The sequence below is a fragment of the Oncorhynchus keta genome, chromosome 1 (genome assembly GCF_023373465.1).
Source record: "Oncorhynchus keta strain PuntledgeMale-10-30-2019 chromosome 1, Oket_V2, whole genome shotgun sequence".
Taxonomy (NCBI): Eukaryota; Metazoa; Chordata; class Actinopteri; order Salmoniformes; family Salmonidae; genus Oncorhynchus; species Oncorhynchus keta.
This window is the reverse complement of record NC_068421.1, coordinates 59,139,516-59,165,538: the sequence shown is the minus strand read 5'-3', so window position 1 is coordinate 59,165,538 and position 26,023 is coordinate 59,139,516. Positions and strand designations below refer to the sequence as shown.

The following is a 26,023-nucleotide window of genomic DNA, read 5'->3' as shown; positions in this document are numbered from 1 at the left end:
CAACAACGTCGGTTATGGGCACAAACCCACCGCCGCTGGACCAGACAGGACTGGCAAAAAGTGCTCTTCACTGACGAGTTGCAGAATTGTCTCACCAGGGGTGATGGTCAGATTTGTGTTTATCATCGAAGGAATGAGCGTTACACCGAGGCCTGTACTCTGGAGTGGGATTAATTTGGAGGTGGAGGGTCCGTCATGGTCTGGGGCGGTGTGTCACAGCATCATCAGACTGAGCTTGTTGTCATTGCAGGCAATCTCAATGCTGTGCGTTACAGGGAAGACATCCTCCTCCCTCATGTGGTACCCTTCCCGCAGGCTCATCCTGACATGACCCTCCAGCATGACAATGCCACCAGCCATACTGCTCGTTCTGTGCGAGATTTCCTGCAAGACAGGAATGTCAGTGTTCTGCCATGGCCAGTGAAGAGCCTGGAACTCAGGTCTGGGACCTGTTGGATTGGAGGGTGAGGGCTTGGGCCATTCCCCCAGACATGTCTGTGAACTTGCAGGTGCCTTGGTGGAAGAGTGGGGTAACATATCACAGAAAGAACTGACGAATCTGGTGCGGTCCATGAGGAGGAGATGCAAATCAAATCAAATCGAATTTTATTTGTGACATACACATGGTTAGCAGATGTTAATGCGAGTGTAGCGAAATGCTTGTGCTTCTAGTTCCGACAATGCAGTGATAACCAACAAGTAATCTAACTAACAATTCCAAAACTACTGTCTTATACACAGTGTAAGGGGATAAAGAATATGTACATATGGATATATGAATGAGTGATGGTACAGGGCGGCATACAGTAGATGGTATCGAGTACAGTGTATACATATGAGATGAGTATGTAGACAAAGTAAACAAAGTGGCATAGTTAAAGTGGCTAGTGATACATGTATTACATAAGGATGCAGTCGATGATATAGAGTACAGTATATACGTATGCATATGAGATGAATAATGTAGGGTAAGTAACATTATATAAGGTAGCATTGTTTAAAGTGGCTAGTGATATATTTACATTTTCCCATCAATTCCCATTATTAAAGTGGCTGGAGTTGGGTCAGTGTTCAATGACAGTGTGTTGGCAGCAGCCACTCAATGTTAGTGGTGGCTGTTTAACAGTCTGATGGCCTTGAGATAGAAGCTGTTTTTCAGTCTCTCGGTCCCAGCTTTGATGCACCTGTACTGACCTCGCCTTCTGGATGATAGCGGGGTGAACAGGCAGTGGCTCGGGTGGTTGATGTCCTTGATGATCTTTATGGCCTTCCTGTAACATCGGGTGGTGTAGGTGTCCTGGAGGGCAGGTAGTTTGCCCCGGTGATGCGTTGTGCAGACCTCACTACCCTCTGGAGAGCCTTACGGTTGAGGGCGGAGCAGTTGCCGTACCAGGCGGTGATACAGCCCGCCAGGATGCTCTCGATTGTGCATCTGTAGAAGTTTGTGAGTGCTTTTGGTGACAAGCCGAATTTCTTCAGCCTCCTGAGGTTGAAGAGGCGCTGCTGCGCCTTCTTCACGACGCTGTCAGTGTGAGTGGACCAATTCAGTTTGTCTGTGATGTGTATGCCGAGGAACTTAAAACTTGCTACCCTCTCCACTACTGTTCCATCGATGTGGATAGGGGGGTGTTCCCTCTGCTGTTTCAGTTTCACGCGAATGCTGCCATCAATCCACGGTTTCTGGTTAGGGAATGTTTTTATCGTTGCTATGGGAACGACATCTTCAACGCACGTTCTAATGAACTTGCACCCCGAATCAGCGTATTCGTCAATATTTTTATCTGACGCAATACGAAACATGTCCCAGTCCACGTGATGGAAGCAGTCTTGGAGTGTGGAGTCAGCTTGGTCGGACCAGCGTTGCAGTACTTAATGCAGCTGGTGGCCATACCAAATACTGACTGTTACTTTTGATTTTGAACCCCCCACATGTCAACATGTTCTGCCTGTGTTGAATCTTGTTATGTTCATACAAATATTTACACATGTTAAGTTTGCTGAAAATAAATGCAGGTGACGGTGAGGATGTTTTTTTTTTTCCTGAGTTTTATATTTATTTTAAAAAACATCCTCTCACTGTCAACTGCATTTATTTTCAGCAAATTTAACATGTTATGTTCATACAAATATTTACACAAGAAAAAAAATAATGAAAAAAAATAATGAAAAAAAGCTCAGTCCGATGACGCTGTAACACACCGCCCCAGACCATGACGGACCCTCCGCCTCCAAATCAATCCCCTCTGTCGCTGTTATTTGATTAGAACAGGGCTCTCCATCCCTGTTCCTGGAGAGCAATCCACCTGTAGTTTTATTTTTGCTCCAACCCCTGTTTTAACTATCCCGTTTCAGTTTGTCAACCAGGTAATTATTAGGTTCGGATGGGTAGATTAGGATTTGATCGAAGACCTACAGGATGGTAGCTCTTCGGGGACAGGGTTGGAGAGCCCTGGATTAGATGATCATCCCAGATCTGTCCTCAGGAGGATATTGAATTGTCCCAGGTGTTATCTATATACTGTCAAGTGAGTGAGTCCGTCCGTCTCTCTGGAAGAGCTGGTCAGTCTATCTGTAATTGCATCAGCCCAGTGAGTGTGAGCTGGCTGCTACTATGGACCAGTAAATCACTTTGCCCCAGCTGAGATTAGTGATTGGACAAGGTCATCGCTGAGAGGAGTCTGGAAGAGGAGGGAGCAGATGAAGTTGAGTACCTCATGCTCTGAGAATGTCCATGGACATGGTTGTTGGGTTCATTTCCACTGTCCTTAGTAGAACTCTTTTTCTCTCTGTCTGTAACTTTCTGTGATGTGTACATATTTATATGGATTATTGATTTATTTACCTTTTGCATTGATGACATTGGTTTAGCATTGGTCATTTCTCACATTCTAACAGTTTGTCATAGTAATATAGTATAGCAGTAGCTAATGCCTGAAGGTAGACTTATATTTGCTGTCTTGTACAAATGTTGTAACATAAGGTGCTAGAAGCGCTCAATAAGTCCTCGACCAACCTCTGCTAATTACTGCATGCTGTTGGTGTCGTGGGTCCGGTTAGAGACACGGTATAGTCATTCTTGGCCCACTGTTAAAGCCCTAGGCACCGGCTGTGATGTAGGATACATTACACAGTATGTATTTCAAGACTATAGCAACTATGCGTTTCACTCAAAGCGACAGGGATCCAGTATTGAATTAATACAAAAAGCCCATCAGGCATATTATATCAAAAGATAAGATGGAAACGGGGAAGATTAGATTGTATGGCATCTAAGACCACACAGCTATTTGCCTGTTTTTAATGACTCATTCTAGTATGGGTTAGTTTTGGGTTAATGTTTTACTTTTTCCTATTGACTGCAGTGATTCGCCTACCTGAGTCATAATATAGAAGATTGGCCAAATCACCTCCTCTCTTATAACCACTGTGAAGTTCAAAACACTAAATCAGCCATTCCTAGCCATTCTGTCTTCTTAGAGATAATAATAATATAATATATGCCATTTAGCAGACGCTTTTATCCAAAGCGACTTACAGTCATGTGTGCATACATTCTACGTATGGGTGGTCCCGGGGATCGAACCCACTACCCTGGCGTTACAAGCGCCATGCTCTACCAACTGAGCTACAGAAGGACCATATAGAAGGACAGATAAGAAGGGATGGAAATTGTTTTCATTAGCTTTTTTTTTATTATATTGGTTTTCAAGGAGATTACATTATTTATCTTTCCACAATAGACAGTTATGGGCTTGTTTGAACTGTGGTAATGTTTCCAATCGGTCCATAACCAATTACATGAGGACAGCATGCAGAGAGAGTATCCATCATTCTTTTCATTTTTTTTTCTTTCAATTCACTATTTCCTGGCAGTCTTTTATGAAGTGATTTGTCTGCCTTGGCTTCTTGGTCATTGTGTGTTGCCAATTAAAGTTAAGTCAATTTAAACCGGAATCTTGTTTATGTTCAGAGTACATTTTATTCCCTACTCTCCTCTTTAAAGGGAAGCACAAAAATATTTATTTGTATTTTTGATTTGATTCACCATTGCTTCCTCTTGGGTGTCCTGTTGAGGATATTTTGCGAAATTATACCCACTACCCTTAAGAGTCCGACCGATATATCGGTTCACCGATATAATCTGCCAATATTGGCCTTTTACTTCCCATAACGGTATCGGACGATAAATCCACCGATAACCAACATTTAATAAATAGGATGAAAAAAGGGAATCTTATGCTTATCTGAACACTTGCAGTCATTCTCATGTTATTAATTTCACAATGTAAGAAATCAACATTTGAAGCATATTTATTGGACAATTGCTGGTTTTGGATGGCAATTTATAAGAATTCTGTGTGGAAAACATACACTTTTTAATTTCTCTGACATAAAATAGAATATCAGCAGATATGTCAGTATCGGTAAGTTTGTCCCCCCAAAAATGGGTAGCGGACCAGATTTTTTTTTTTTAATAATTTTTTCCCCCCTCACTCATTGGAGTCTATTTGCTCTCTGACATGCTGGAGCTGTTTAAATTTGGAAAATAGGGCTTTAAAATAACCGGAATCACAGCGGGCAATGCCTGTTGGGAGGCTGTTTTGCGAGAAAGGTGAACAACTGTGTGTGTGTGTAGTGGAACAACGGTGTGATAGAAATGTTCATTAGAATTTGTATCTGTCATATAGTAGTAGTCTGTTTTTTTTTTCTTGCCCCCAGTCTGAGCCTCCTATACTGCACACCACTCACTTCTGTATTTTCTCTCTGTCTCTCATATATATATTCCTCTTACGGTTGAAGCGTTCTTAAGCAATTTAAGAACTCCTAAAGGATTTGTATGTGTTTAGGGATGCGTAGTACATGTTTGCTACTCATTTAGTGCATAGAAACCACCCCAGCAGCACCCACTCATACTGTGCAACAATGCAACCCATTATAGAGGGAGCACAGCTTGACTGCATTAGAGAGGTGAGGTGTTTTAGAGAAAGAGAGGGAGGTGTATGTATGGCCTGGGGTGTATTTGACGTCAAACGTCCTAGTTTGTGACCCCGGCGTCAGCCTTGTGCTCATTTTGTGCATACTCACACACACCACCACGTATTTCAATTATTTCCGGAAACATAAACACCCCCCTCTCACCGGCTCCATGAGCAGCAGTTCAAAATCGCCGATTAGAGAGTAGCGAGTGTTTAAGTTGCCATGGCAACTAGGTGAGTCATCCTACTGCAGTTCGTTAAGTCACTCCCCCTTCCTCCGCCGCTCTCTCTCCTCCCTCTCTTTATGCTCTGACACTATGATTCTACCTGTTCTTTTGTCACCTTTGCTGTTGTCAGAAAGGGGGTGACAGGCACAGGTCTTCACAGGTTAGCCATTGTTGGAGTAAAGGGGAGGAGAGGTGCTGTGAGGGGGAGGTTAATGAGAGCGAGCCCGGTGTCGCTGTGCTGCCTTTGATTACATATTTATAGCCCAGGCTAATCAGTAAGCCCAGTGTCGACAGCTTCACAGGGGGTTTAGCGGGAGAGCGAGGGCCCAGTCAGACTTCATTTAGCTGGTGTTCAATTACTGAGAGTGCCGGAAGCACTTTGATTTCTGATTGAACAAGTCTAATAATGTGCAGATGTTAATTATGGTGATTGTCGTTATGACCGGGGTTTTAGTCATCTTTTGCCTGGTGAACCTGTGTGCATAAATCAGGGTGACTTCATCACCCCATTCATGAAAGGTCATGATTAATGATTATTAATGTCATGTAGTTTGCTTTGAGAAAATTTAGTTTTCTTTTCCTTTTTCAACTTGTGTGTTTTACTAACCTGTTGCACACTTTATCTTGGTTCCTGGAGCAACATATCACTGAGATTTGTCATGTTCTGCTCTCTATAATGAAGCGAAACCAGTTCAGACAAGAAACGCGACTATTTGCATCATCTGAGATGGCAGCAAACATTTCTTACCTTATGACAGTCTATTTAAGTTGACAAGTTCTGTACAAACATCCTAACTAGGCAATCTGGGAAGAAGGGCCTTGGTCAGGGAGGTGACCAAGAACCGAATGGTCACTCTGACAGAGCTCTAGAGTTCCTCTGTGGAGATGGGAGAATCTTCCAGAAGGACAACCATCTCTGCAGCACTCCACCAATCAGGCCTTTTATGGTAGAGTGGCCAGACGTAAGCCACACTAGAGTAAAAAGAACATGACAGCCCGCTTGGAGTTTGCCAAAAGGCACCTCAAGGACACAGACCATGAGAAACAAGATTCTCTGGTCTGTTGAAATCAAGATTGAACTATTTGGCCTGAATACCAAGCGTCACATCTGGAGGAAACCTACGTTAAAGCATGGTGGTGGCAGCATCATGCTGTGTGTTTTTTTTTTTTTCAGCAGTAGGGACTGGTATACCAGTCAGGATCGAGAGAAAGATTAACGGAGCAAAGTACAGAGGTCCTTGATGAAAACCTGCTCCAAAGCGCTCAGGACCTCCAACTGAGGTGAAGTTCACCTTCCAACAGGACAACGACCCTAAGCACACAGCCTAGACAATGCAGGAGTGACTTTGGGACAAGTCTCTGAATGTTCTTGAGTGGCCCAGCCAGAGCCTGGACATGAACTCGATCTAATATCTCTGGAGAGACCTGAAAATAGCTGTGCAGCAACGTTCTCCAACCAACTTGACAATGCTCGAAGAGGATCTGCAGACCAGATTGGGAGGAACTCCCCAAATACAGGTGTGCTAAGCTTGTAGTGTCATACCCAAGAGACTCTAGGCTGTAGTCGCTGCCAAGGTTGCATCAACAAAGTACTGAGTAAAGGGTCTGAATACTTATGTACATGTGATCTTTCTATCTATACATACAGTTGAGGTTGGAGTCAATTTAAATTAATTTTTCAACCATTCCACCAATTTCTTAACAAACTATAGTTTTGGCAGTTTGTTTAGGACACTTACTTTGTGCATGACCGCAAGTCATTCTTCCAAAAATGTGTTTAGACAGATTATTTCACTTATAATTCACAGAAAAAAAAAATGTCATCCTTGGGAGCAATTTCCAAACGCCTGAAGGTACCACGTTCATCTGTACAAACAATAGTACGCAAGTATAAACACCATGGGACCATGCAGCCGTCATACCGCTCAGGAAGGAGACTCGTTCTGCCTCCTAGAGATGAACGTACATTCGTGCGAAATGTGCCAATCCCAGAACAACAGCAAAGGACCTTGTGAAGATGCTGGAGGAAACAGGTACAAAAGTATCTATATCCACAGTAAAACAAGTTCTATATCGACAACCTGAAAGGCCGCTCAGCAAGGAAGAAGCCACTGCGCCAAAACCGCCATAAAAAAGCCAGACTATTGTTTGCAACTGCACATGGGGATAAAGATTGTGCTTTTTGTAGAAATGTCCTCTGGTCTGTTTGGCCATAAGGATCATTGATTGTTATGTTGGGAGGAAAATGGGTGAGGATTGGAAGCTGAAGAACACTATCCCAACTGTGAAGCATGGGTGTGGCAGCACCATGTTGTGGGGGTGCTTTTCTGCAGAAGGGACTGGTGAACTTTACAAAATGGATGGCATCATGAGGAGGGAAATTATGTGGATATATTTTAGACACGTCTCTACATCAACTGCGTGAATCAGGCCTTCATGGTCAAATTTCTGCAAAGAGGCCGCTACAAAAAGATACCAATCAGAAGAAGAGGCTTGCGCCAAGAAACACGAGCAATGGACCGGTGGAAGTCTTTTTTTTTTTTTTTTTTTTTTTGTCTGAGTCCGAATTTGCGATTTTTGGTTCCAACCGCTGTCTTTGAGACGCAGAGTTGGTGAACGTATGTTCTCTGCATGTGTGGTTCCCACCGTGACGCATGGAGGAGGTGTGGAGGCGCTTTGCTGGTGACACTCGGTCTGTGGTTTTATTTGGAATTCAAGGCACACTTAACCAGCATGTCTACCACAGCATTCTGCAGCGATATGCATCCCTTCTGGTTTGCTCTTAGTGGGACTATCATTTGTTTTTCAATACAAAACCTAGGAGGCTCATGGTTCTCACCCACTTCCATAGACTTACACGATAATTATGACAACTTCTGGAGAAATTACACCCACCTATCAGAGCACTTGCAGCATGAACTGAAATGTTGTCCACCCAATCAAAGGATCAGATAATTAATCTAATACTGAAAGCATAAGCTACAGGTAGCTAGCACTGCAGTGTATAAAATGTGGTGAGTATTTGACTCAGAGAGGGAAAGACCATAGTTGAACAAATTGAATTCCTTAAGAGGAAATTGAAATTGAATTCCTTAATTTTCCTCAAGAGGGAAATGGAGATTTTTTTTTTTTTTTTCAGTTTCACTTAACGTTACTTAGCTAGCAAATGCAGCTAGGTAGTCTAGCTTACTGAAGGAATCCCTCTGTTTGAGCAGGGTGTATGTTAGCTCACTGGCTTTGACTTTCCAACACAATGTAAGCTTTTGGTATTACAAATATATTGCCACGAGGCCCGCTGGTGTAACCGCTTACTGACTGTACACTAACGTTGATGTAGGCTGTGTAGCGGTTCTGTTTGGAAAGGTGTTTATTTTATTTTTTTGCCTGGTCACATACAGCTGACGTGTTGTCCACACATGAAGAGAAAAGGTGAGAGGATAAGAATGCATAGAGTGAATACAACGTGGCTGCTATGATCAGTGGTGTATTCATCCACCGATTCTGTTGAAAAATGTTTCTTAAACGAAATTAAACGGGATGAAAATGACTGAATTTGTCCAATCGAAATTAATTTGCAAGCTAGATGCAGGCAAGATTGTGCAAGGCAGTATATAATGTCTGTCACTGTGTGACCTCCTTATTTCTCTTTCGACCTGGTGTGCGTGTTCCTACGTTGTAAACTTTCATTCATAGGCTCGGTTGTGGCAACCTCATGATGGGTATAGGGAGAATTTGAGTATCTTGTAGTAGCCTAAACCTATCCATGTTACATTGAACTGGGTGAATGGAATATGAATGACAGTCATCCAATATGCTGTAATAGAAATAAGACCATGCTCATGAAAAAACATTTGTCCTCACTTATCTTAAACGACACTGACCGCCACTGCGTAACATTTGGTAGGCTATGTATTGTATAACAGCGCAATCATTTTTAATTCAGGTTTTTCTTTCGGGCTTGGGCTCATATATAGGCATATGCATAATCTCTGATATTCGTATGGGTGTTCTACATGCAATGTCTTAATTTAAGGCCTGTTGAATGAATCATCACCGTAGAAAGCGCTGTCCATTTCATTGTGTTTGGCTTTGAAACAACATCTACAACAACCATGTTTTCCATTCAGATCCATCCAACCTGTTGTTGATCTTCTTTCTTCAAATTGATAATCACAGATGTAACAAAATGTAGCCTAGTGGTGAGTAAAAAAAAAAAGCATGATACTGTTTTGATAAGTGTTTGATGTGATTCTAGATTGCATTTGCATTAACCTCAGAGTGGTTAGAGGGACAATAGAGCCCTGAGTGTCAGGCCATTAGTAACCTGACGTTCATTAGTGAATTTAATAGGCCGACTACCAACACATTCTTGAGTCACGTGGTTTTTGACTGCAGTCATGACTCCCGGTGTGGTGGCAATACTGTCACGCAACAGCCCTAACTCAACTCCCGGACATAGAAGCATAGTCTTGGACTAAAAAACAGGACTCGTGAGAATACTGTTCGTGTCTGGAGGATTTGATTTGGCAAGTGGATCCAAATGTGCTCAGTCACTACTCAAGCTAAAGCACACCTCACCTTAGTTTTGCAAGACTTTTGCAACTTTAGAAGAACTGCATCTTAAATTTAATAAAGGTCTCCCAACAGTTTTTGCCTGTCTACAAACTTTCTTCAAGGCTGCTCAGTGCTCACCTCCCCCATTATCTCGGGTCACTCTGACCTGTTACTAACAGTGTGGAGGAGAAACGTCCTCCTAGACCTAGATACTTATCTGACAATGATTTAAGGGCATTTTTTCATTTCCACCTAATGGTTTGGGGAGAGTAAGCTGATCCCAGATCTGTGCATAAAGCTGACTTCCACCAGGAGTCTAACCTGATGGCTGACAGCGTATGTTTCCCTGAGTCAGCTTAGACCACTGACTTGCAACCTCTAATTCTCGTCTCTGTGTTCTCTCCCCAGGTCGGGTGCATGAGGATGGGCTGGAGCAGAACGGGCACCAGGGGGGTTGTGTGGGGCCGGGGCTGGGGCTGGGGCTCAGGACCCTATGTGTGAACGGCACGGAGACAGACCAGGACCACTACCCAACCACCAGCAGGACCAGGTCTCGATCAGAACGCCTCTCCTCCTCCTCCTCCTCCAACCCCTCACGCAAAGGAGTGTCCACCTACAGCCGCATCCGCAAGCTGTCCAACTGCAAGCAGCAATGAGGGCAGCCCCTGGACCCCCAGCCCTGAACACATATACTGGACAGGTGAGTAGGAGGAGGCATTGGGGGAGTGTTTAACAGCTGTACAATATGGTGTAGTTTAGACATTGTGGCATCCCTGTGACCTTCAGATGATAATGCTACTAAATCCAAGTAAGCTAACATTTTTATCAATTTAACTGAGATGACATACTCCTTTGATCCCCTCCTGAAACCTACAGCTAATTGTATAGAAAAAAAAAAGCAAATGGAAGTAAGATTCTGCCTGGTGTAATTACGCATGTGTGCCTTGATTGCCTTCCAAGCTGCTCTCAAGGTTAAAAAAAACACAGGCCTGAGGAGTCTAATTATGGAGCCGAACAGTAGAGTGGTGTCTCCAGGGAGGGAGAGGAGAGGAGAGGGGAGGAAGGCTCGGTTATTGGAGAGGCAGGATTGGGCTGGTTGACGCAGCGTATGGTGCTAGGGGCGGGTGGGGGTTGGAAGAGCCCTGACTGACGCTGATGCTCTCTGTATGGATAGAGAGCAGGAGTGTGTGGGCGGACTGCGTGGGAGGGAGATGCAGCATAATCTGCTTTCTAGGCTTCTCTCTTCCCATTTCCCCCCCTCTCTCTGTGTTCCCCCCGAGGCACCTGCTCATTCATGTGGCTTCCCCTCTTTCTCCCTCGCTCTCTCTTTCTTTCTCTCCCGATGAGTCATTGCTGAGTACGGGCTCTGACTCTTTAACCAACTCCCCCTGCTTCACATTCCTCTTTCTGAAGGAAAAATGAAGGATCCCATCATGCACTCATGCCTGGTTAACAGGTTCATACAAATGCATTGCAACCGTCACACCATTTCCTGAGCCAATAGGGGATTCTGATGCTAATTTGAAGAATAGCCCTTCCTAACAAACATGTTTCGTGCTATATGCAACACATTTAACATATTTGTTAAAATAATTATATAATACAGTACCCCTTGAAACACTACATCTACAGTGCTGTATGAAATTGAAGATGACATCATTTCCCACTCACTGCGAATGGCCACAGAGGCTTACAGCACCAACTGAGTGGAGAAGCAATACAGATGCAGAATACTATCCATACAATCTTGGTTCCATTGTTCTTTTAGACTGTAATACTATATGAATCCTCCATTATTTAGATTGTAATACTATATGAATCCTCCATTATTTAGATTGTAATACTATATGAATCCTCCATTATTTAGACTGTAATACTATATGAATCCTCCATTATTTAGATTGTAATACTATATGAATCCTCCATTATTTAGATTGTAATACTATATGAATCCTCCATTATTTAGACTTTAATACTATGTGAATCCTCTATTCAGTCATCTTTAACTGTATTGTGCAAATGTTTATTTGAGGGGTGCTGATAACTCATTGAGTAATACTGTAAATGCTTGTAGCTAATTGTCGGTTTTTGATTCCCTCAGGTTTGTGTTCTCTATTTTCCGGCTCCCTGACGTTTGGGTGATGAATGTTTTGACAGCCTGGTCTGCAGCATGCAATAACAGGACATGATGCACTACAGTGGTTTATTTCACTAGTTATTTTCTGTCTGACAACGTGATGTAAGTGAAGCTCCAGAGAGAAATGGAGAAGAGGCTAGGACTTACCCCCTTCTGCAAATCATACTGGGAATCCCACCCCTCACTGTATGAATGTAGCTCGTTTTAGACTACTACACTGTTTCTCCTACAGTTACTCTGTATTAAAGCGCACATTGTGATGTGTATTGAATGACATGGATCATTTCAATAAACTACAATATTTGTAACGGTAATAAGTATGGCATATGCAGGCTAAAGGAAAGGGAACTATAGACAAGCCAAGGATGCATAACTATTCTTGAATGTCTTTGCTTTAGATTTTTTTTGCATCTTTAGTTTTGTTTTGGTGTTTTAGTCCCCAAAATGGGTTTTAATTATTATTTATATAAAATGCACCCCAACCTCATCAGCTGTTTGTTCTGTGATTTTCTCTTTTATTTGTGGCTGTATTATAAATAAATGTATCTTGTCAATCAAACAATAGGCAGTGTGAAACTTTATGACCGACTCGTCCCCAGGCTCAATTGTTAGGTTCTGAGAGCGAGCCAGTTGATAAACTGACATTTCACTGAGATTGATCAGTTCTGTCACTAATTTTGTTTGGTTTTTCTAAGCGGTAGATCTGTTCTATGTGCGCTCTTCCTATGCTTCCCGTTAAGTTTCCTTTCTGCGTCTTTTACTTTCGGTTTTGTACACCAGCTGAAAACACTATTTGGTACAATGATTGATTCTCTACGCTATACTTGCTTGTTTTGTCACATATCTAAAATTAGGCGAACTATTCTAATTTTTGCAACCAGGAAATGACCATTTCTGCATAGTGCATCTTGAAGGAACATCCTGTATTTGCTCATGCTAGTGTGCTGCTGCAGTCAAACCTGCAGGTTCCTCTGGCACTACAACGCTATACTGCAGATTGCTTCACCTTGACTTTGATGTATTATTCTGATTGGTGTATTGGCTGGTGGGAGGGTTGGCTGCAGCCTACTTTGATAAGATGATCTGTGGCTCCTGCTGTGATGGGCTTGTTTTAGTGGAGCTGTCCTTGATCTGGACTGTCAAACCTTGTACTGAACTGGACCATCCCTTAGAGTGATGTTCACACAGACCAAAAAGGCTACCCCTACCCCAACACTGCATCTTTTATCAATCCAAGGGCAAAAGCGAACAGAAGTCATAGCTTTGCTGCAGGTTGGTAAATAAATCCACAGGGTATTAGTGGTTTTGATCATAGCAATATTGGAGTAAAACTATTGGGGAATCTGACGGAATGTTGGCATTTTTTATTCTGTCATATTTGCTGATGTGGTGTTGGTGATGCAGTTCATATGGAGGTTGAGACTGCTGTCCTACTTTCACTCTGCTTTGCAATCGATTGGGAACCCTAATCACTGTGAAGTCATTCATTGATGTGCATGGGCTCTGGTGCATATTAACAGCTCCACACACTGTTAGACCCTCAACACCTGAAATGAACAACACATGGAGTGGGATGGAGAAGAGGGAGGATTAGTGTTGCAGTCCCCTTGTCTTCCTCTTCTTCCCACTCTTTTTGCTTTTGAGTACCATTAAAAAGTAAATATGAGACACAACCATTAATGCCTTATTCATTTATTTACTTATTGGAAAATCCCCAAATAACGGTTTAATTTTTTGGTCCCTCAAGGCTCATATAGTTATGGGTCAACAAATCAGTTATCATTTATAAAGCTCTACTTAACTAGTTTGAGAAATATAGCAGTTATAACAAGCAGGAATACAGAAATAGATTGTATATTTTTGTCTTTCATGGAAATAAAACTCAATTGTAGATTATCAGTTAGCATGGCATGACTCCTAAACAACAAAGGTAGATTAAGTACCAGTGCTGATTTAAATGTTTGTTCTGTCGACCGACGACCATGGAATCATTCATTTGGTGCAGTAGTTCTGAGAAATCATGAATATATGTACTAAAACGATTCATTATCATGCAAACCTATGCACAGTAATGCGTCAATGCATTGGACAGGTTACTTGTGTACAAAACGTCTTTCACCACAGTGTCCCCAGTTACGTCTACACCTAATAAAAGAGACTACACTAGTTCCTGCAACATTGTGCTTGTATACACAACAAAGTTACTCTTTGTACAAATGTACTAATTTATTTGCGCCTCATCTTTTTCATTAAGTTGGTGTTGTCACCCCCTTGCTAAGTCCAGAAATGATGCACCATTCCTCTCATTACTGACAATAATCAGAGAATGCTGAGTAACCAGTAACCTCAAAGGCATCTGATCTTGTTTGTTCCCAAGGCGACTGGCGAAAGGATCCGTCTCATTCCTTGACGTTCTAACACCTCCATAAAAGGCACCTGGTAATGACACAAAATGGTGCTGAGACATGTGAAGCCCCTGGGGTTCCTTCCCATGGTGACAGAATGTGCACTGTCTACTGTGTGGGCTATGTGAAGTAGGTGAGAGAAAGGAAGGATATCACTAGCCTCCAAGCTCGAAGACCAATTCAAGCCCTCTCACCAGCTTTCATCTTAGGCCATTGTTCCCCTAATGAGTTAAGGTACCTTCTGCCTGTGAGTCCACTCAGCTATAATAAGGAGGTATCTGATGTCCCTATTAGAGGAAACATATCTGATTCACCAGGGCTGTGAAGTGGCACGGTCACACCCAAAAGGAGGGAAATGAAAGCTAGAAATATCTCCCATTTACGGCAATTTCTCTATCTTAATTGTGTTACACCCTCAGCAAGAGACCAGGCAGAGTGGACTTCAACTACGGGAGGGGGACTCCCCTTGTTTTTGATCAAATATTCCTGCTGATTGTGGGATGTAGGAGAAGCAGACTCCCAGCCACTACACAGTTAAGTGCAAAATAGTTTCCAAGGTAATTCTGGAACGGTTGCCATTCCTTGCCTTCTTTTGGCACGTAAGACATAATCTGATAATGGGGTTACACTTGAATGGCATTGGGTTGCAAAGGAGAAGGTGTGGAATTTGCTCCAAATAACAACTTTGTTCTGGTTTGTTAACGGACAAGAAGTGCAGTCCTTATAGCCCAGAGGGATGCGCTGCTGCGTTATCAACTTTCACAGGAGAAGGAGGGGAAAGAAAAGAAAGTGAGCAAACAAATAAAGCCTGTTTGGTAAACCCATGCACAAGAAAGTATGCCTTTATGGATAAATTCAATAAACGCAAATGTCTGCGAGGGCAACATCGGCCCCATTCAAAGCCTTCATTTAAACCTTTACAGCTATAGACCAGCACTAACCAACACTGTCGTGGGGGAGGCCAAGGGAGCCTTGCCTTTTGATGTGTGATTCTAACAGCAGGGGTTGGAACAAAGGAATAACATTTTTCTAGGAACAGAAACGGAACCTGGAATGAAAGTGATCCTTACTGTTCCAGAACATACCAGTTATTTTTCAAAGCTTTGGAACCGATTAATAACGTTATGTTACATTCCAGGCATTTGTTTTTAGGCCCACAACAAAACGCCTATGCAAAGCCCTCACTCAAACTTATTCCAGTGTCTGCCTGCAAGCTGAACATCTTTGTGTGTGTGTGAGAGAGAGACACCTGCTCCTCTCCAAAGCATAGGCTCCTGTACTGAGGTTACAAGCTTGATTCAGAAGTCAGGAGACCTTTTTAATTAGCTAGAAAATAAAGGATTAACTTTTTCAATGATAGTTAAGGATACTATAGGCTTAGTTATCATGTTACATGTCGAATTTATTAACTACAAAAAATGTTTTTAATTATGGTGTGGCTCTGTACACACTAACTAGCTGGCTTGCTCGAAGGACATTCAACGTTCCTCCATAGAAGCCGCTCCGTAGGTATAATTCTGTGGACCGAATTCAGATAATGCATGTCATAACAAGATGCCCAGCACTTCAACCCTCTCTCGCTCTCTCCACCCGCAACATTTCTGTTGCATCTTGCACCATAGGCTACACTTGCCTGTCCATCACGCATGTAAACAACTAGCTTGCCTGCTCTGTCTGCGCTGATTGGTGAAGTCATTTAATGAGCTAAATGTAAAGAAATTAAATACATGATTTGACAGGTTAAAAAAGGAACAATATAAACCAGTACTTTTTGGGGGGGTTCTAAACTCTTGCTGGTCGGAACAGTGGAACAAAATTAAAGATTTGCGTTTCTGTTCAAAACTAAACGATTGGAAAAAATGTTTTAGTTCCAACCCCAAGGTATTTTTGGCACAGAAATGAGGTAAAAACCTGTCATTTAAGTTGTTCTAACCCTGGCCTCCAATATGCCAGTTACTACAGTCACAACCAGCTGTGAAATGTAAAACAAGCATAGACAAACAACAGCAAATACAAAGAACAACATGTCCTAACAACCATCACTTTTCTGGAAAGCAGTAAGACATTTTTTTTATGGAAACATGAGGCCAGACATCAAGCAACAAGGATACTTGATGAAGAATATTCTCTGATCCAGTGTGGATATGACGAGGCGGTCCTAATATGGATACTGCAATTTATTTGGTGTCCAAATTAGGACAGCATCTTCATACCCATTTAATGATCGTTTATGAGGGGAAAAAATTGCATTTTCAAATTCATCTGTTTCTGTTCCTAGTACCATAGATTCAGATTAAATTACATCACATTACAATTAAACAGTCTTGGCTGGCCTATCAGTCAAGACTGGCCTATTACACCCAGATAAACTTTGTATCCAGATCTTGAGATGATTTCAAGGCTAATAGCACCTAGTTTCACAGTGGATAGACTAGTGCAGAGAGCATACTGGCTCTTTACATCATCACTTCTCTAAGAGGAGAAAGGAATCACAGCAGTAAGAGACACTATGGTACTGTAAATACTATCAAGGGGTGTATTCTTCATATAGCCTACATGATACTTTGTAGTGTAGCCTGTTTTCTTGTTACTGGTCTGGGACCAGCTAATTCAGACAGACAGACAGACAGAGAAATTGTAGTTACCCGGCGTAGACTGAAATCAAATGAAACACAAAAGATCAGGGAGAAGTGGAGGAGGACTGGAGACATGCTACACTGGGCTGTGGTCGGGGGAGACGTGAACGACCTTCACCATACACTCTGTCACCACCACTGTGTCCTTGGTCCGTTGCAGGCCTGTGTACAGCCGCTCATCCAGAGTGGCGCACAGCTTGTCCGTCAGCTCGGCTGTGATGGTCTGTCGGCTGTTGCCCGTGTCAGGAGGCTGGGGGGGCTCGTAAGGGGCCTCAGGGGGGTGTACCGCCTGCCTAGTGTCTTCCTGGGGGTTGGGCTGCTCCCCTAGCAGGCCCTCTCTATCCGGAACAGTGGGAGGGGAACAGGATGCCCTCCCTTCCAGGTCTCTAATGGTCACGGTGCTGCTGCCACAGCTACTGCTGGGACTCGCTCTCCTCCTGTCTCCTTCCTCCACCTCACCTGCCCCCACCTCGGCCTTTGGCGTCTGGGGGGTACTGGGGGCCCCCTCGCTGGCCTCCTCATCAGGCGCACTGACGATGCGTGGCAGTGTGCTGTGGAAGCCTGTGTCCAGAGGGTAGTTGACGCTATCGCCTCGTCGCAGGGGGGTCCGCTGCCTCTCAAAGGAGTGGTACTGGTAGCGAACGCCCGGGTCACTGTACTGTTTGTTGCGCTGCCACTGTTTGCGGAGGTGGATGCGCGAGCGATGTTTCCTCGGTGACTCCTGCTGGTCGAACTGGGGGTCGTGGCGGAGGAATTCATGGAAGAGCGCGTCAGTTTTCTTGTCGATGCTGTAGTCGCGGCGGTGTAATGATAAGGGTGGGTGGGAGTGCGGCTGCGCCTCTCGTGGAGTGAACATCTTCCCATACGGAGACCAGCCCAGGGGAGACCTGGACGTTTCTATTGCGATGCCGCCCGTCGCCCCCACCAGCATCTCCTCGCCTGGCTCTTCCTCGAAGATGTGGGCTTCGAAGCTCTCGTCCACTGTGCCCGTGTGCCCTGCACTGGTGAAGTAGTGTCTCTTCTCCAGGGCCGTCCTGTCTATACTGCCACTACTGCCAAACAGTCTTAGCTCCTCTGGCGCCCGAGATGGAGCCTCTATAGACGTATAGCCACTGTCCATCTGCATGAGCTTACGATTGCCTGACTCCCCGTCACTGACCCTCTCTGACTCCACACTGTTCTGCTTCCCCCCTTTCTTCTTCTCTTCCTTCTCCTCCCCCATCCCATCATCCATGGGCAGCTCTACATCCCCTTCGGGTTCATCCCCGATGTCCTGGGAGGGGTTACTGGGCAGTTCCTCCCTCTCGGTCCGGCCCCCCAGGGAGCTGACACTGTCGGCGTCGCTGCGAACAGAGTCCCTGTCGTTGTTGATCTGGTCTGAGGAGCCGTACTGCTCTAGAGAGGCCCGGAGCGTCCAGATGTCTCTGTACAAGGCCTGGTGGTCTGAGGCCAAGCTCTCCTGTCTACAGTCCCCCAGGCTCGCTGCCTCGTCCTGGGACTCTGGGGACAGGCCGATCAACCCCGCTACTTGGACCCTGCTGCAGCTGGGCTCCACCACCACCTCCACCTCTAACCTGCATTGACACACACGTACAAAGACGCACACACACACGCACACAAACAGTATAACAGTCAGTCACAGAGCGCCCATACACAGATCTAATGTCTGATGTTTGAGTATGTTTGCAGCCACTGTGATTACAAGTGATCACCATGACTTCTTAAGGTTGTAGCATGTTTTCCACAAACCACTGAACTGCAATGCACAAATGTCATGTGTTTTGCAAATGTGTAGAATTTCCCTACATTGTGATTTTACTGGTCCCAGTTAGTTATCCATTAGAAGCATGACATATGGCTTGCATTATGTTAGCAACTATGCATGTTCAGGAATCAACATGAATGCTTCCAGCACTGTAGAAGAAACAAATATGGATAGGCTTTGATTATGACTTATATTTATTCAGTATATAAATACATATTTGTATTCCTTAAAATCCATCACAGCTCTGCGTCCACAGTAACTTCAAGTAAGGGGGTCACTAATGGAAAATCTTAATTGCATACTGCTTGGGTCCCCTCGCGAGGAGAGAGGATGCGAGGAGTTGGCAGTTGAGATTCTCCCATTGACCCCAAAAACTATTCCTGTCCATGCCATCATCACTCTCTATCAGCGATGGAATGGGCTGGCTTGTTAAGCAGCTGTGGGTAAAAGTTCCTTGTAGGCACAGATCTAGGATCAGCTTACTCTCCTCAAATCCTAACCGTGACAGGTAAAACATACACAAAACTATCCATAATACTGTTAGTTACCGTAATGATGACTGAGGCAAAGCGGTGAGGTGGAAGGATGGCGAGGGAATTAAAGATACCTGCCGAGGGAGGGTGGTGGCTTGGGGGAGAGGAGGCGGGCGGAGGGGCTGGGGTGGTAGGTGACGTCTTGGGTGCGGGCGATGTACTGGATGAGGTCCATGTGGTGGGCGTCGTTATCCTCCTGGTCCATGCTCTCGCTGGCGGCGCGCTGCCGCTGGAACTGCCTCCTCTTAGGGGACCCTGCCACGCAGGACGAAGCAGGTCAAACATTAGTTCAAGGCCACAGAGAGACATGGGATGTTGGTACCAACATTCACCATGGTATATCAAGTTTCAAGTTGTATTAGGTGTATGAACGGGATACACATGGTAAACGCCATCCAACGAAATGCTTACTTGCAGGTTCCTTCAAGAATAAGAAATAATAAAAGATAAGAATATGAACATAATGTAAATGGCTCAGTAGAATAGAAAACATTTTAGCATAAGTATAATACAGGAAGGCACAAGCTATAGTCCAATATTTTCATGCGTTTTGGGGGACTGGGGGCAAGTGTTTAAATTGTGCAGTATTTAGCAATCATAATAAGAGTCTGGTAGCAACAGTTGTGCTGTGTGTAGCATGAATACATTGCCTTCAGAACATACTCATACCCCCGGACTTATTCCACATGTTCTTATGTTACAGCCTGAATTCAAAATGGATTAAATAGATTTTTTTTTACTCATCTACACACAAACCCGATAATGACAAAGGGAAAACATGTTTTTGACATTCTTGCACATTTATTGACAATGAAATACAGAAATATCTTTATGGGTAAGTCTCTCAGAGCTTTGCACACCTGGATTGTACAATATTTGCCCATTATTCTTTTCAAAATTCTTCAAACTGTCAAATTGACCACTCAGGAACATTCACTGTCTTCTTGGTAAGCAAGTCTAGTGTAGATTTGGCCTTGTGTTTGAGGTTATTGTTCTGCTGAAAGGTGAAATAATCTCCCAGTGCTAGGTGGAAAGCCAACTGAACAAGGTTTTCCTCAGGATTTTGCCTGTGTTAAGCTACATTACGTGTATCCTGAAAAACTCCCCAGTCCTTAAAGAATACAAGCATACCCATAACATGATGAAGCCACTAGTTTGATTGAAAATATGGAGAGTGGGACTAAGTAATGTGTTGTATTGGATTTGCCCCAAACATATACTGTAGGTTAGCTACAAATGTATTGGGGACAGTGACACATTTGTTGTTTTGGTTCTGTACTCCAGCACTTTGGATTTGATATGATACAATGACTAGGGGTTAAAGTGCAGACTGACAGCTTTAATTTAAGGGTATTTTCATCCATATCGGGTGAACCGTTTAAAAATGATAGCACTGTTTGTACATAGACCCCATATTTTAGAGGACCAAAATGTTTTTTTTTTTTAATTAGCTCATGTGTATTTAAAGTAGTCAAAATCTTAAATATTTGGTACCATATTCCTAGCATTCAATGATTACATTACGCTTGTAACTCTAAAAACCTGTTGGATGCAATAGAAATTAAAATGATAAATAATGTAGAATCAATTTGATTGTAAATGAGAATAGAATATCTTTCTAAACACTTCCACATTAATGTGGATGCTACCATGATTACACATAGTCCTGAATGAATCGTGAATAATGATGAGTGACAAAGTTAGATGCACAAATATCCTACCCCCCCAGAGATGCTAACCACCCCTATTATTGTAATGGTGAGAGGTTAGCATCTCTTATCTGCTTATGTACTGTACCAGTCAGCTGAAGAGATAGCAGCAGGCATTGAGATACACTACATGACCAAAAGTATGTGGACACCTGCTCGTCAAACATCTCATTCCAAAATCATGGGCATTAGTAGGAAGTTGGGAAGGCTTTCCACTAGATGTTGGAACATTGCTGCAAGGATTTGCTTCCCTTCAGCCACAAGAGCATTAGTGATGTTGGGCAATTAGGCTTGGCTCGCAGTCGGCGTTCTAATTCAGCCCAAAGGTGTTTGATGGTGTTAAGGTCAGGGCTCTGTGCAGTCCAGTCAAATTCTTCCACACCGATCTTGACAAACCATTTCTGTATGGACCTCGCTTTGTGCACGGGGGCATTGTCATGCTGAAACAGGAAAGGGCCTTCCCCAAACTGTTGCCACAAAGTTGGAAGCACAGAATCATCGACAATGTCATTGTATGCTGTAGCGTTAAGATTTCCCTTCACTGGAACTTAAGGACCTAGTCCAAAACATGAAAAACAGCCTCAGACTATTATTCCTCCTCCACCATACTCTACAGTTGGCACTATGCATTGGGGCAGGTAGTGGTTCATTCGTCAGACTGCCAGATGGTGAAGCGTGATTTATCACTCCAGAGAAAGCGTATCCACTGCTCCAGAGTCCAATGGCGGTGAGCTTTACACCATTCCAGCTGGCATTGCGCATGGTGATCTTTGGCTTGTGTGTGGTTGATCGGCCATTTCACAAAGCTCCCGCTATACGCTTCAGCGGCCCCGTTCTGTGAGCTTGTGTGTCCTACCACTTCGCTGCTGAGCCGTTGTTGCTCCTAGATGTTTCCACTTCACAATAATAGCACTTACAGTTGATTGGGGCAGCACTAGCAGTGCAGAAATTTGACAAACTGACATGTTGGAAAGGTGGCATCCTATATTATAACAGTGCTAAGTTGGAAGTCACTGATCTCTTCAGTAAAGCCATTCTACTGCCAATGTTTGTCTATGGAGATTTGAAGGAGTGTCCAAGGAGTGTCCACACACTTTTGTATATATAGTCTATTTGGGGGGTGTTAGTCCTGTGTGCTCTGTTAGCTGTGTGTAGGGGGAGCAGGAGAGGGAGCAGCATTTGTGTGTTTGTGAGGAAAGCTGTGGGGAGGCTTCAGTTAGGCTCACAATGCCTTGGAAGAGAAGAGTCCTGCGTCATAAAGCCATCTGTCAGAGGGTGTGTGTGTGTGTGTGTGTGTGTGTGTGTGTGTGTGTGTGTGTGTGTGTGTGTGTGTGTGTGTGTGTGTGTGTGTGTGTGTGTGTGTGTGTGTGTGGTGTACACAACGCGCCTTGGCAGTTAAGTGAAGCCTCTTGCAGTTGAACCTCATTCTTAAGAAGCATTGTCTTTAAAATAGAATTTGTACACTAAATTTGAGGGCAAAGAACCATTTTAATGAGGCCGATGCTCCATCCATCATTCTGTACATACAGTAAGCCTGAAACATACCATACATAAATATGAATAAGTCTGTTCTACCTCTGGTGTCCAGACTAGAAGCCCGCTGGCTGCTGTCCAGCTTCCACTTCTTGATCTTGAAGTATGGGCTGGCCCCCTCTAGGCTGGCATGGCGCCTCAGCTTGGTGAAGAACTGCAGGACCGGGCCCTGCCCTACTCCTGCGCTAGGGGACGCACCCGTCACAGACGTCACCGACGACCCATCACTCAAAGACGGACTGCCCCCATTCCTGGAGCCAGAAACCATCACCTCAATCTGGGGGGAGAGAGAGAGAGGGAAAGGGGAAACCTAGTTAGTTGCACAACTGAATGTATTAAAACGAAATGGGTATTCCGCATTTAACCCAACCCCTCTGAATCAGAGAGGTGCGGGGGGCTGCCTTAAATCGACGTCCACGTCAAGGAGGGGATGAACAGCCAGGAGCGATGAAGAGATGTGGTGTCTGTAATCTTCCCCGAACAAGGCCTTTCCAGAGCCTCTCCCTTGTTGACCCATCATCCTCCACCACTGTGGATGCACATGCTTTACTCCTCCTCTATTGGTTCAGAGGCTTCATGATGACCTCTAGTCTCCAACGTTTCCAGACCAATTAATACTTGTGATTAGCGGCTAACTGTCTTCCATAGTTAAATTAGGATTTTAATTTGAACGTAAGGGTTCACATCCAACCCAATAATACGGTCATTCAATATTCGGCCCTACCATACGTACAGTGTCTTCAGAAATTATTCATACCCCTTGACTTATTCCACGTGTTGGTGTGTTACAGCCTTGAATTCAAATGGATTAAATTAGATTTGTTTTACCCCAGTACACACTATAATGACAAAGTGAAAACATATTTTAGGAATTGTTTGCAAATGTATTTCAAATTAATTTACAAATACTAATTTACGTAAGTATTCACACCCCTGAGTCAATACTTTGAAGAAGCACCTATGGCAGCGATTAGAGATGTGAGTCTTTCTGGGTAAGTCTCCAAGAGCTTTCCACACCTGGATTGTGTAACATTGTTCAAAATTCTGAAGATCTATCAAATTGGTTGTTGATCATTGCTTGACAACCATTTTCAGGTCTTGGTATGCAACTCCAGGGTAGATTTGGCCTTGTGTTTTAGGTTATTGTCCTAAAAGGTGAATTCATCTCCCTGTGTCTGGTGCAAAGCAGACTGAAGCAGGTTTTCCTCCGTAATTTTGCCTGTGCTTAGCTCCATTCCATTTATTTTTTTATCCTGAAAAACTCCCCAGTTTTTAACGATTACAAGCATACCCATAACATGATAACACTGCTATGCTTGAAAATATGGAGAGTTTTACGAAGTAATGTGTTGTATTGGATTAGCCCCAAACAACACTGTATTCAGGCCAAGAAGTTAATTGCTTTGTTACATTTTTTTTGCAGTAATACTTTAGTGCCTTGTTGCAAACAGGATGCATGTTTTGGAATATTTTTTATTCTGTACAGGCTTCCTTCTTTCTTTATGTCAGACCCTTTTCCAGTACATGACACATTGACCTCACACACAGATGTGCGCAACTCTTTGCGGCAGTAAGAAAGCCATAGCCATCTGCGCCCATAGCCTAGATTTACGTATTTTTAATTCTGAACAATATAACTTTTTTAGGGTTCTCATAAACTTACAATTATGTTTTTATTCCAGCTTGTACAGTCACTAAGATTATGCACTACCGGTCAAAAGTTTTAGAACATCTACTCATTCAAGGGTTTTTCTTTATTTTTACGATTTTTCTTCATTGTAGAATAATAGTGAAGACATCAAAACTACAAATAAAAAACACATATGGAATCATGTAGTAACCAAATAAAGTGTTAAACAAATCCAAATATCCTCCATTTGCCTTGATGACAGCTCTGCACACTCTTGGCATTCTCTCAACCAGCTTCACCTGGAATGCTTTTCCAACAGTCTTGAAGGAGTTCCCACATATGCTGAGCACTTGTTGTTTGCTTTTCCTTCACTCTGCGGTCCGACTCATCCCAAACCATCTCAATTTGGTTGAGGTCGGGGGATTGTGGAGGCCAGGTCATCTGATGCAGCACTCCATCACTCTCCTTCTTGGTAAAATAGCCCTTACACAGCCTAGAGGTGTTTTGGGTCATTGTCCTGAAAAACAAATGATCGTCCCACTAAGCGCAAACCAGATGGGATGGTGTATTTCTGCAGAATGCTGTGGTAGCCATGCTGGTTAAATGTGCCTTGAATTCTAAATAAATCACATACAATGTTACCAGCAAAGCACCCCCATACCATAACATCTGCTCCATGCTTTACGGTGGGAAAAACACATGCGGAGACCATCCGTTCACACATACCGTGTCTCACGAAGACACAACGGTTGGAACCAAAAATCTCCAAATTGGACTCATCAGACCAAGGACAGATTTCCACCGGTCTAATATCCATTGCTCGTGTTTCTTGGCTCAAGCAAGTCTTTTCTTATTATTGGTGTCCTTCAGTAGTGTTTTTATGTAGCAAATTGAAGGACAGATACACACAGTCTACTCTGAACAGTTTATGTTGAGATGTGTCTGTTACTTGAACTCTGTGAAGCATTTATTTGGGCTGCAATTTCTGAGGCTGGTAACTCTAATGAACTTATCTTCTGCAGCAGAGGTAACTCTGAGTCTTCCATTCCTGTGGCGGTCCTCATGAGAGCCAGTTTCGTCATAGCGCTTGATGGTTTTTGTGACTTCACTTGAAGAAATGTCAAAGTTCTTTAAATTTTCCGTACTGACTGACCTTCATGTCTTAAAGTAATGATGCTGTCGTTTCTCTTTGCTTATTTGAGCTGGTCTTACCATAATATAGACTTGGTCTTTTACCAAATAGGGCTATCTTCTGTATACCATCCCTACCTTGTCACAAGGCAACTGATTGGCTCAAATGCATTAAGAAGGAAAGAAATTTGACAAATTAACTTTTAAGAAGGCACACCTGTTAATTGAAATGCATTCCAGGTGATTACCTCATGAAGCTGGTTGAGAGAATGCCAAGAGTGTGCAAACCTGTCATCAAGGCAAAGGATGGTTATTGGAAGAATCTCAAATAGAAAATATATTTGGATTTTTTTTAAACACTTTTTTGGTTAGTACAGGATTCCATATGTGTTATTTCATAGTTTTGATGTCTTCACTATTATTCTAAAATAGTAAAAATAAGAAACTTTGAATGAGTAGGTGTTCTAAAACTTTTGACCAGCAGTGTATTTGATTGTGATCTTTGCAAAATAACTATTTTGAATGAGGCAGTTGTTAGTTAGAATGCTAACTCTCATTGCTATAGGATGTAGCAAAAGCTAGGCAAAGATCCATTTTACTGGTTGAAGTTGATGTGTTTTTAAGAATAATGCAGTTGACTTGATGATGACAAACATTATATTAAGCAGAACATTCATACCAGCCTTACAATCCAATTATAATCCAAAAGTTGTTGCTTATGAGTGCACATCACACATGTAAATAGAGACCTATAATGAACTCCCTCTTGTTCTGCCATCAACTTAAG

General features: G+C 43.2%; 2 protein-coding genes across 4 annotated transcripts in view; one reads left to right on the top strand and one right to left on the bottom strand.

Moving 5' to 3' along the window:
* The window catches only part of LOC118389281 (serine/threonine-protein kinase STK11-like), a 39,912-nt gene extending 27,531 nt beyond the window's left edge, over positions 1–12,381 (top strand). For both annotated transcript variants that reach the window (XM_035779187.2, XM_035779179.2), the window contains 2 exons: positions 10,166–10,457; positions 11,859–12,381. In XM_035779187.2, coding sequence (XP_035635080.1) covers positions 10,166–10,413 — 248 coding nt within the window. In that variant the 3' untranslated portion in view covers positions 10,414–10,457; positions 11,859–12,381. The remainder of the gene's footprint in view (positions 1–10,165; positions 10,458–11,858) is intronic.
* Positions 12,382–13,570: 1,189 nt separating this feature from the next.
* Positions 13,571–26,023, bottom strand: part of cbarpb (CACN subunit beta associated regulatory protein b) — a 52,587-nt gene continuing 40,134 nt past the window's right edge. For both annotated transcript variants that reach the window (XM_035779154.2, XM_035779161.2), the window contains exons 8-10: positions 22,518–22,752; positions 19,308–19,488; positions 13,571–18,509 (exon numbers count right to left, since the gene is read on the bottom strand). In XM_035779154.2, the coding sequence (XP_035635047.1) occupies positions 17,012–18,509; positions 19,308–19,488; positions 22,518–22,752 (1,914 nt within the window). In that variant the 3' untranslated portion in view covers positions 13,571–17,011. The remainder of the gene's footprint in view (positions 18,510–19,307; positions 19,489–22,517; positions 22,753–26,023) is intronic.